The sequence below is a fragment of the Eumetopias jubatus genome, unplaced genomic scaffold (assembly GCF_037043125.1).
Source record: "Eumetopias jubatus isolate StellerSeaLion01/CBP00866 unplaced genomic scaffold, mEumJub1_p1.0 scaffold_60, whole genome shotgun sequence".
In the NCBI taxonomy this organism is placed as follows: Eukaryota; Metazoa; Chordata; class Mammalia; order Carnivora; family Otariidae; genus Eumetopias; species Eumetopias jubatus.
The window spans coordinates 1,038,388-1,050,588 of NW_028274866.1; the positions used below are offsets into that span (position 1 = coordinate 1,038,388).

Below are 12,201 nucleotides of genomic sequence, written 5' to 3' on the forward strand. Positions count from 1 at the left end.
CTTCAGTGGCTGCCTTTGGCTCAGGTCATGATTCCGGGGTCCTGGGATCGAGCCCCACTCCCTGGTCAGTGGGGAGCATGCTTCTCCCTCTGCCTCTGCCCTTCCCCTCTGCTCGTGCTTGCTCTCTCTCAAATAAATAAATAGAATCTTAAGAAAAAAAATGCTTACCCATGTAAAAAATTATATGTGTACATGGTTGGTGATTGAAAATTGTGAAAGAGTGGAATTAACCTTAATGTTCATTAATAGAGACATGGTTAAATACATTATTCTATATCCATTCAATGCAATGGTTCATACTTGTAAAAAAGTCAGATAGTTCTCTGCTTATATTAGATAATAATATTATATCAATATCGAATTTGCTGAATTTGATAAAAAGCACTGCAGTTATATAAAAGAACGTCCTTTTTCTTTTTTTTTATCTTTTTTTTTAAAGATTTTATTTAGTTAGGGGCGCCTGGGTGGCTCAGTCATTAAGCGTCTGCTTTCGGCTCGGGTCATGATCCCGGGGTCCTGGGATCGAGCCCCGCACCGGGCTCCCTGCTCAGCGGGAAGCCTGCTTCTCCCTCTCCCACTCCCCCTGCTTGTGTTCTCTCTCTCACTGTCTCTCTCTCTGTCAAATAAATAAATAAAACCTTAAAAAAAAAAACCCTGGTTTTAGAAACTAAACCCAACATTTCCAGTAACCATAGAAACAGTGAAAATTTGCCATGAAAGCCCTTACATCGTGCTTTTGATATAGGGAGGTAGGAAGATGCAAGAACCAGGACACATGAGACATGACATTTTATCTACAACTCCTGTTCACTTTACTGAGGGTGTAGTTTCAAAATTCAGTCACCTTACCTTCTTCAGCTTCAGACTCAGATTCTTCTTTAACACCTTTGAGCCACTCTACGAACCTTTTCATTTGCTCAAGGAAGACACTTCTCCCCTTTGCAACATGTGCATGTTTATACAACTTCAGAATGGGCTTTTCACTCAGGACTTCAGCTTTATAAAAAAAGCACCACTATTTTCTTGAAGCCCTTCATGAAATGAATGTTGTCATAGCAATACTCTTGAATCTTCAGTAACAGAGTCAGCTCAGACTGACCTTGAGTAGTAAAGGCAGCAAGTAGAGGGCTGTATTGCTTCAAGGGACTGATGGCTTGCTCTGCTACCAGACTATTCCAATGACAACGGGTTCTGGGATGTTGTTTTTGTTTTTGTTTTCATCTCCTCCTTGATATACAAAATTATATCCTTACATGGATCACCACAGGACATCTGTTCTTGAAGTTCTTTCTGGAGTTCCTTTCAAGCTCTTCGGGTTTGCTAATCCTGAACATATTCTGAAAGTTCTTTCAAGCCTGCCTCAGTGAAATACTTGGTGAAGTGTTCAACGCCATGTTTATTGGCAGGAAAAAAGACTTGCAGCTACTGCATTGATATCTTTTTCATGTATCCATGATTTAAAGAGCTTTACGGCAAAAGCTGCTGAAACCCCTTCTTTAACCAAATTCTCATTATAAAAGCTATTAAGAATGGATGCATTAAGTGTCCCATTAGCCAGAAGAACACCAGTCAACATAACCAGCTTGTTCTTCTCTGACTCTGAAAAACCCCTTAAGAACGGCAGCAGCTTTTTTACTTCATCTTCAAAACCTTTCTCCAGGTATTTGTTGCGCCTGATTGACTTGTCAAAAACCTGAGCAAATGTTTGCATGGTCTCCAGGTCTTCTTGCGCTGCGAACACACAAACATCTGCGCGCATCATGTCACCCGCCAGCGTACCGCGTGGGGCCAGCATTCCACCGGCCACCAGAATGTCAAAAAGTGTTTCTGCATGTTGGCGGTAATCAAGTTTTGCTCCAGAAGCATCGAGAAACTTTGCTACTGCTTCCAAATCAGCACCAGTTTCAGTGAAGCCTTGAATAATACAGTCTTGAAACTGAGTAGGGTCATACCTCTCTTTTTCATCGTTTTTTCTGGTTTTAAAACGCTGGCCTGATAGCGTTGACTTTTGCTGCTTTTGATTATTCATAAAAGACATCTGAATTTAAGGCGACGAGAAAAGAGCCAGAAATCCCCGATGCGGCAGCAACTGTGGCAGTGACTCTTCTCCCCAAATAAGTTTTGTATTATTGTTCTATGCATTTGTCTTTTAAATCAGTTAAGAGAATAAATGAGAAAATTATATACTTCTATTGTCTTTTACATTTACCCTACATGATTCTCTTTAGTTCTTGGTGAGGGTTTGCATTACCATCTGGTGTCATTTCCCTTTCAACCTGTATTAGGGTCTTCCTTTAGTATTTCTTATAAGGAAGATCTGCTAGCAGTAAGTTCTCTCAATCTTTGTTTCTCAGGGGATGTTTTTATTTCACCTTCATTTTTGAAATACAGTTGTGCCGGATGTAGAATTCTCGTTTGACAGATTTTTTTTTCTTTCAGCATTTTGAATTTCTAATTCTACTACCTTCTGGCTTTCCATTGTTTCCGATGAGTACTCTGCTATTAATCTTACTGTGATTCTCTTGTACCTAGAGAGCTGGTTTTCTCTTACCGCATTCGAGATTTTCTCCATGCCTTTGATTTTCAACATTTGACTATGATGTGTCTAGGTATTGATGTGTTTGTGTTTAGCTTACTTGGAGTTCTTTGAGTTTCTTAGTTGTAGATTAATGTTCTTCATCAAATTTGGGAAGTATTCTGCCATTGTTTCTTCAAAAGAATTTCCTCCGTTTTTTCCCTCACTTCTCTCCTCTCCTTGTGGGACTCTAATTACATGTATGTTAGTACACTTGATGGTGACAAGTCTTTGAGGCTTTGTTCGTTTTTCTTCATTCTCATTATTTCTTTTCCAGACTGGACAATTTATATTGATCTCTTTGGAGTTCATTGATTTTTCTATCAGTTCAAATCTTCTCTTGAGGACTTCTTGTGAATTTACATTGTAGTTATTGTACTTTTCAACTCCAAAATCCCATTTGCTTTTTTCCAGTTTCTATCTTTTTATTAATGAGTCATTGTTATATTATCTTATAACTTTTTTAAAGATTTATTTATTTATTTTAAAGATTTTATTTATTTGAGAGAGATAACAAGAGAGAACACGAACAAGGTGGAGGGGCAGAGAGAGGGGGAGAAGCAGGCTCCCTACTGATCAGGGAGCCAGGCATGGGGATTGATCCCAGGACCCTGGGACCATGACCTGAGCCAAAGGCAGATGCTTAATGACTGAGCCACCCAGGCACTCCTAAGGATTTATTTATTCATTTGCAGGGAAGAGGGAGAGGGACAAAGAGAATCCTGAAGCAGACTCCCTGCTGAATGCAGAGCCTGATGCAGAGCTCTATCCCAGGACCCCAAGATCATGACCTGAACTGGAATCCAGAGTCGGCAATTTAACCGACTGAGCCACCCAGGTGCCGCTATCTTGTAATTTTTTGAACATGGTTTCCATTTGGTTCTTTGAACATATTAATAATAATAGTTTTGGGCACCTGGGTGGCTCAGTCGTTAAGCGGCTGCCTTTGGCTCAGGTCATGATCTCGGGGTCCTGGGATCGAGTCCTGCATCAGGCCCCTTGCTCAGAAGGGAGTCTGCTGCTCCCTCTCCCCCTGCTTGTGCTCTCTCTTTCTCTCTCTCTCTCAAATAAATAAATAAACTCTTAAAAAAATAATAGCAGTTTTGAAGTCTTTCTTGCTAATTCCAATATCTAGAACTTTTCAGAGACAGTTTTTATTGACTGATTTTTTTTCCTCTGTATGGATCATTATTTTACCCCTTCTTTGTGTCTGTTTTAATTTTTTGTTGAAAACCGACTATTTTAGGCGCACCTGGGTGGCCCAGTCAGTTAAACATCTGCCTTCGGCTCAGGTCATGATCTCCAGGTCCTGGGATCGAGTCCCACGTTGGGCTCACAGCTCAGCGGAGAGTCGGCTTCTCCCTCTCCCTCTGCCTCTCCCCGTGCTTGTGTGCTCTCTCTCTCTCTCTCTCTCTCTCTAATGAATAAATAAAATCTTAAAAAAATAAATAAATAAAAAATAAATTTCTTTAAATGGGACGACTGGATGGCTCAGTTGATTAAGTGTCTGCCTTCGGCTCAGGTCATGATCTCAGGGTCCTAGGATTGAGTCCCACATTGGGTTCCCTGCTCAGCAGGAAGCCTGCCTCTCCCTCTTACTCTCCTCTGTGTACTCTCTCTTTCTCTCTCTCTCAAATAAATAAATAAAATCTTAAAAAAAAAAGAAAACTCCCGCCAAGCAGGGAGCCCAACGTGGGGCTCGATCCCAGGACCCTGGGATCATGAACTGAGCCAAAGGCAGTCGCTTAACCAACTGAGCCACCCAGGCGTCCCTAATTTATTTATTTTTATTCTGGCATTTTATCAATATAGCCGTTGTAATAGAATTTACCATCTTGGGTAAAACTGACCATCCAGTTAATCCAGGTACTTGGTGGGCCCTTTCAGTACGTAGCGTCAGGTGTTACTTTATCTGTGGACTTTTTCTTGGATTATAGTTTTTAATATTAGTACTATACCATTGTTTGGTACCACTGTTTCCTTCTATGAGGAATCTAATAATAAATATGTATACTGCATCTTGTTTGCCTGTCTTCTATTTCAACCTTTTTTTTTCTGTGATTCTTTTTCTTTTTTATTCTCTTAGCTGTTTTCTGGCATTTCTTCAATGGCATTTATTAAATTTTCAGTTGAATCTCTTTTTCCCTGGGAATCTTGTGGCTTAGACCTCATCTCTGAGACTGGTTTTCTCTTTCTCTTCACTTTTTTCCCTGAGTACAGTCATTTAATTCTTATTTCATTATGTCGTTTTCTTCAACCATTTCTGTCCTTTGTTTTAATGATTTATTTATTTATTTATTTATTTGAGAGAGAGAGAGCACGAGCGGGGGAGGAGCAGAGGGAGAAGCAGACTCCCCTCTGAACATGGAGCCCCATGCTGGGCTCAACGCCAGAACCCTGAGATCATGACCTGAACTGAAATCAGGAGTCAGACAGTTAAACGACTGAGCCACCCAGGTGCCCTTATCCTTTGTTTGTTGTTGTTTTAAGATTTTATTTATTTATTTGAGAGAGAGAGAGAGTGAGCACAAGTAGGGGGAGGGGAGGAGAGGGAGAATCAGGCTCCCGAATCAGGCTCCCGGCTCAGCCAGGAGCCAGATGCAGGGCTCAATCCCAGGACGCCGGGATCATGACCTTAGCCGAAGGCAGACGCTTAACCGACTGAGCTACCCAGGTGCCCCCTATCCTTGGTTTTAAAGCAAAGTGTTAGAAATAAAATTGTTACCTAATATTAGACGAATACTCAAATTATGATCCATCTGTAGAATGAAACACAATACCATTGAATAAAAGAATGAAGACAGTCTTGATTGTGTTTCTCTGCCCTGATCTCCAAGATATTAAGTGAAAAAATCAAGTTGCAGAATGGGGAGTATAATATGCTACCATTTGTGTTAAAAAGGAATATATAAAGAAATAAAAATATGTGTGTATGTATACATATATGTATATACAGATGGTCCCTGACTTACGATGGCTCGATTTAGGATTTAAAAAAAAAAAAAAAAGATTTATTTATTTATTTGAGAGAGAGAGAGAAAGTGCGCATGTGTGCACGAGCGGGGGTGGGGGCCAGGCACCACAGAGGAAGAGAGTGACAAGCAGACTCCCCACTGAGCGGGGGCAGGGGTGGGCAACGTGGGGCTTGATCCCAGGACCCTGAGATCATGACCGGAGCTGAAATCAAGAGTCGGACGCTCAACCAACTGAGCCATGCAGGTGCCCCCAATTTAGGATTTTTTTACTTGATGATAGTGCAAAGGCAATATGCGTTCCGTGGAAACTGTACTTAGAGTTTTGAATTTGGATCTTTTCCCCGGGCGGGTGATACATAGTACGAGCCTCTGTTGTGATGCTGGATAGTAGCAGTGAGCTGCAGCCCCAAACTTTATTATAAAATAGGCTTGTGTCTTAGCTGATTTTGCCCAACTGTAGGTGAATGTTAGTGTTCTGAGCACGTTTAAGGCAGGCTAGGCTAAGCTATAATGTTTGGTAGGTTAGATGTAGTAAACACATTCTTTATTTAGAATATTTTCAATTTAGGGTAGCTTTATCAGGACATCACCGATAAAGGAAGTTGAGGAAGATCTGTATATAATGCACAATCTCCCATTACATCTTTCTGAGCTGGGAATTATTCTCTCACTTTAAGATGATGTTGACTCTTGGGGCACCTGGGTGGCTCAGAAACCAATCGGAAACCAAATCCGATTCTTGGTTTCAGCTCAGGTCATGATCTCAGGGTCATAAGAGCGAGCCCTGCATTGGGCTTACATGCTGGACATGGAGCCTAAGATTCTCTCTCTCCCTCTCCCTCTGCCCCCCTCCCCGAAAAAAGATGATATTTACTCTTCGGTATATTTTTCCAAGGCAACTTGACTTTTCATATCTCCAGGTCCTTGAGGAACACTTCCCTGGTACCCACTTGCTGAGAGCACTGGACTTTTCTAACATTATTCTGTGGTTGCTCATCTTCCTGCTCTTTGAATATTGGGATTCTGTAGGGTTTTGTAGTTAAACTGCTCTTAACACTGGCAACTTAGATAGACTCATCTACTCTTATGGTTTTGACTGCCATCTCTAAGCTGCTAATTCCCAAAAATCATATCTCATTTGAGTCTAGGCCCATTTATCTTACTGCTCTGCTTTCTGGACATGTCTTCTTTCAGTTCAACAATTATTCTAAATGTTTATGTCACACTGTTTGTCACATCCATCTGAGAAGTTTGTAGTCCTGGATTAACCCAACTTTCTTCTTTCTCCATGCCTGTACCTGAGTGGCTGGCTATTGCTGCAGCAAATCACGATCACGGGTCTCCCATTCACCCTCAGTGCTGCTCTGTGGTGCTGCCCCTTGTCTGCTTATCACAAGGGATCTTGTACACCTTCTCTCTTCAAACCTCTCTCTCTGTCTCTGTCATCTCTACGCTCAGAAAATTCATATAATATATGCAACAGGTATTTGTTAACTCTTTGCTATATGTCCTCCTAATTCATAGAGAGAACTGAAGCCATGATACAGAAACTTCCAAATCTGGTCTGATTTCCATCTGTTGGTGAATGTGCTCTGACTGCCCAACGAGACGTAATAGCAAGCCTTGCATATAGAAACTGTGTTATGCTTCTCTTCCTCTCCAGAGCTGAGCATAGGGCCCTGAGGTCCATAGGGACTTGGAACCTAGTTTCAACTGATACCGTCTTGCGTTTCTCACCACCCCGGCTTGTCTCTTACAGCTGATGTAGAAGGCCAATCGTTAAGACAACGAGACAAGCGGCTTAGTTTAAATTTGGTAAGTTTGGCACTTGAGTTCCTTTAAGCCTCAATTTGACCAAAAATAGCCTAACCAACATATGTTCCCTTGAGGTCTTTTGAGACTCAGCACTGAGTCTCTGAGGACCCTTTCAGTCTCCCCTAAGGCTTGCACTTGTCTGGGAACTACTGGACTGAGTGTTCTGTGAGGACCCTGCCAGTTCTAATGGTTCAGACCCTTGTCTGGCTCAGGGCAGGACTTCAGGCATCACATCATATGTAGAGCATCTGCAGACATTCCTAACCCACTGTCTTCTAGCATCACCTTCAGGAGAGTCTCACTCACCTCATACGATAGGTACAGAAGCAGAGCTGGAGTTGGAGGCCTATCGGACTTTCCTAAGGAAGTTCGAGGTTATTCTTGGATAATTTGCAACCAAAGCCCCATGTGCGGCCGTTTCCATGACCGTTCTGTTTTCTTGCAGCCGTGCGGGTTCTCCCCCATGTCCCCTACGGCTTCAGGCGGGGCCGAAGACGGCTACGTGCCCATGGGCCCCCAGGCAGCCATCTCTGGTCTTGGAGCCCGCTGCAGCCATGATGACTACATCCCGATGAGCCCAGGAAGCATCCCAAGCCCGCTGCCTGAGCTGCCTGCGGACCTGGAGCCTCCGCCAGTGAACAGAGATCTCAAGCCTCAGAGGAAACGTAAGCCACTTGACCAGGCGCGCCATGCAGGAGAGGGGGTACGGGTCCTAGAGGCCATGTGAAAAAGTTCCCTTCCTGACACTCTCTGGGAAGAAAGCACTAGAGGAACCACCTCCGAGGGCTGGGAAGTGTAAGGAGCAATGGCCGGGACTGCATGGGAAGGGCCAGGAAAGCTTGCCACCCCAGACTGAGAAAAGGAGGCATGGGACTTAAGGCACTGTGGCCCTGCAAATATAGCCTACAAAGCCAAGTTCATTCCAGAGGGCTCATCTTCAGCTGCTTCCCTAACAAAGGTCCAGAGCTAAGTGACGATGATGAAACCCGCCTGGCATCTCTTTGTTTAAACAGACTTGAATATAATCACAGTGAGGTAGCCAAGAATGACTTTTGACAGGAATTCCTGAATGCCAGACCTGGTCACGTGCAACTTCTCACTCACTGCCCTGCACATGCCCATCAGCAGAGGTGTCTGGGGGCAATGAGCAGTCTGGATCCTATAGGCCCAGAGCTCCTCGAAGCTTCTGCCTTGTTCCCAGGCAGCTTCTCTGGTCTGCAAACAGCATGGATAGAGAGGGAAGAAAAGCAGGTCAAAGTAACTTACTAACTTCATTCTTGCCCATTGCCACCTGCCCAGTAGGTGTGTGTGATTACTAGGAACTATTTGGTACAATGACCGTGATCTCTGGTTGGTCCCCACCTCTCTTTGCTCTTTGGAAAAACCACTGTTTCAAGCGGCCTTGCCCCAAATTGGTAAAAGGCCCCTACTCATGCCTGGTCGTTCTAGTCTCACCCCTTCAGTTCGAGTCAGATCACATCTGCAGCATGTTTGCTGTGGGTATGCTGCCGTGCTAGGCCCTGGGTGGGAGGTAAAGATGAGGAAGCAGGTTCTTCAGTGGGAGGGGGAGGGAGATAGGTAAGAGCCAGCTGGAAGAAGAAAAATGATCCAGTCAGTACCGAATAAGAGAACGAACCCTGTCTTCGGAGTTTCAGAGGAAACAATCATTCATTCTGGTCAGGAGTGATTTCACAGGGACATGTAACTTTGAGGCCGCTATTTATTTTGCTCAATTAATCTTCTATAGCAGTGTTATCCAACAGAACTTTCTGTGATGATAGAAATGTGGCCATTGAACACTTGAACTGTGGCTAGTACAACTGAAGAACTGAAATTTTTTGACTGTATTCCCCATGCTGTACCTTTCATCCCCAAGACTGAATTTTAAATTTTATTTAATGTTAAGAAATATCTACTTAAATAGCCATGTATGGCCAGTGCAGCTCTATAGGACCTGGCAATCAGAGGCATGAACATGTTGGATGGACTCAGGGCTGGGGATTCACTGGGTCGGTGTGAAGGTGGACACCTGAGCCAGGAGGACAGGTTCTGACAGGGGTGGACCCTGGGGCCCAACAGGGAGAGGGCAGGGGGAGTAGCCACAAGTTGGCTGGTCGGTGAGACCGATGCCACGGTGTCATGCCACCAGGAGAGACCTTCTCCCCAGGAACTATGTGACTCACATGTCCTTTCCAGCTCAGTACCTCACCCAGATCAGAGGCTCCTGGGAAACTGATGCTCTGATGATATGGAGGGGACTTAAATAGTCTCTACCATGTAGTCTAGTGGAGGAAACAAAAGGAACCTGGTCAAGGCCCTGGTAGAGGGATACATGCATGACCAACTCAACAAGTTGGACGACTGAGGTGGAGTAAGGGTCAGGTGCCAAGAGCTTCTCTGCATGCCAAGGCTACTGCAACAAATGAGGCAAAAAATCCCTGTCCTCCCAGAGCACAGTCTAGACCCGAATCAGATAATCACAGATGAATATATCATTACAAACTGCAAGGAGCTCTATGAAGGGTAAATATAAGAACTCATGAGAGCCCATGATGTGGGGCCTGATCTTGTCTGGAGGTCAAAGAAGGCCTTCCTAGGCAGGAGACATTGAGCTGAGATCTGAAGATGACTAACCAGGCAGAGAGATGGGGAAGAATGTTCTACGTAGAAAGACTATCAGGTAGACAATGAACTGGAAGAGGGGAAGACTAAAACCTGGGTGATCATCTTTGCCTGCAGTAAGAAAGGTAAAATTTCCATTTTGGACATGCCAAGTGTAAGGTAGGTGTTGGGATTACATATGGTCAGAGACTTTCATCTGTTTTGCTCACACTGTGCCTCCCAACTCCTAGAACCATGCCTGATACACAGTGAGTTCTCAAATGCATATTGACTAAATGTGTTGCCCCATTGTTACCTCTAGCTGGTAATGTGACCAGTGAGGTAGGGGAGGGTAGATCAGTGAATTCACATTCATCATCAGTGCTGCTTGTTGGTCAATTTGGACTGGATGTGCTAATAAGTAAGTGGAATGTCATAATTTTAGTCTTTCGATTCTGGTCTTTAACTCCTGAGAACTTACCGTACTGGATATCGTGTATTATCTTGTAGCACGGCCACCTCCCCTGGACCTGAGAAACCTCTCCACCATCCGGGAACATGCGTCTCTAACCAGGACCTGCACTGTACCTTGGTAGGTCTTTGATTGCTCGAAGGGACCTCATCCAGCACAGGCACTCCCGGTTTTAGTTAAGACTCTGATTAAAGGTAGCTGAAGCCCACTTGATCTAGCTTAAGTCAAAGGAGAGATGGGGTTTGTTATCATGAGCCAGAAATATTTTGTAGATCACAAAGGAAGGAATATAACTGGATGTCCCAGGATGCTGGAGTTAGGAACGAGCTGTTGGGAACCCAAAGAACTTTCCACCTCTCACGTCTGCTTCTCTCTTCACATGAACCGTAGATCTTGAGCTTATTTACATGCTATAATTCCAGTACCAGCTGTGATAGGCTCTTTTTTGACCCCAACTCACATTTCCTGGGAGAGGGAGTTGGCCTGCCCCAGCCTGAGTGGAGTCACCTGTGGCCCCGGGGGAGGGCCAGTAGTACCAACATGGCTTCCAGAAGCCCAGCCTTGTGAACGAGTAGGGGGAGGGAGTTCTCAGAGAAAGAGGGATGGTGCGTGGACCTGGCAGACAAACCCCAAATGTGTCTGCACTCTCTCATCTCATCTTTTAGAAGTTGTATTTTCAGAGTTGTGGGCCTGGCCCAAGAGTTTCCTGGTTCTCTCTCTACGCCACAGGATACAATCACTTTGCAAAGCAGACCTCTGCCAGGAGCTCTCTCTCCGGCCATGACCGCAGAGCGATGCAGTCTGCGCTTCTGACTCAGGAGTAGGGTGAAAATTGATTTGCAGTCTTGTTCTTATCCCATCAGAGGAATGGCCACACCTCATTACTTTTGCCAGTTACTTTGAATGGAAACAAGAGAGCCCCAAAGGAGCGTTTTGGTTTTGTTTGTGTTTTGTTTTTGTTTTTGTTTTCTAAATGTTATGATGCCTTGGTCTGTTTCTAGAAAGCTTGTGAGCTCTAACACATGGAGGGCCTGGAAAAAAGTAACCCTTGAGAATTGGGAGCCATTCGCCCCACAATGGGACAGAAGCTGGGCAGTCTCTACTGCTTCAGGAATCGCTTTGGCCAGAAGGAAATTTTATCTGGAAGGGGAGGGCTGAAAAGCCCACAGGGACCATGTCAGTTCCTGGCTGGCTTTCAGAGCAGCTGTAAGACATTGCTTTGACCTCATCTATATTTTTGTTCTCAGCAATCGAACCAGATTTCTCTCTCCAGAAAGAAATGGTATTAATTCTGCAAGATTTTTTGCCAATTCCGTTTCCAGAGAAGAGGAAGAAAGCTACATCCAAATGGTAATCCTGTTTCACACTCTTCATATGCTTCACCCCAATGTGTATTCTTATGAGTTCATTATAAAGGAAACATGAACTTGAGAAAGCCCCCTGCAATCTGAAAACACTCACTTGAATGTGATACCAGGTTACTGGGAACAAATCTATTTGAAGCTGGTTTTCTTCCCTGCAATATCCAGCTCCTCCTAGCATTTTGAGGCTGTACTATTGCAAGAGCACTCAGGGTTGAGGCACGTGTAATGGGAGAATGGAAATGTTGGCCATTCTTTTCACCAAGGCTATGATACCCTATTTGATCTAAATGACTTTGTAGCTCCTTGGATGTGCAGAGCAAACTCACATATCCTGTGTTCCTTTCTGCCAAACCACCTGAAGGATGAGTCACTTGAGTCCCAGTGGGAGAGAGTTCAGTG

The 12,201-nt window shown here is 44.2% G+C and overlaps 1 protein-coding gene and 1 pseudogene across 4 annotated transcripts in view; one reads left to right on the forward strand and one right to left on the reverse strand.

Moving 5' to 3' along the window:
* The window catches only part of GAB3 (GRB2 associated binding protein 3), a 100,033-nt gene that overhangs the window by 68,474 nt on the left and 19,358 nt on the right, over positions 1 to 12,201 (forward strand). For all 4 annotated transcript variants that reach the window (XM_028094906.2, XM_028094904.1, XM_028094901.2 and 1 more), the window contains 4 exons: positions 7,310 to 7,365; positions 7,811 to 8,030; positions 10,477 to 10,558; positions 11,686 to 11,788. In XM_028094906.2, the coding sequence (XP_027950707.1) occupies positions 7,310 to 7,365; positions 7,811 to 8,030; positions 10,477 to 10,558; positions 11,686 to 11,788 (461 nt within the window). The remainder of the gene's footprint in view (positions 1 to 7,309; positions 7,366 to 7,810; positions 8,031 to 10,476; positions 10,559 to 11,685; positions 11,789 to 12,201) is intronic.
* LOC114201929 (eIF5-mimic protein 2 pseudogene) lies at positions 830 to 2,029 on the reverse strand (annotated as a pseudogene).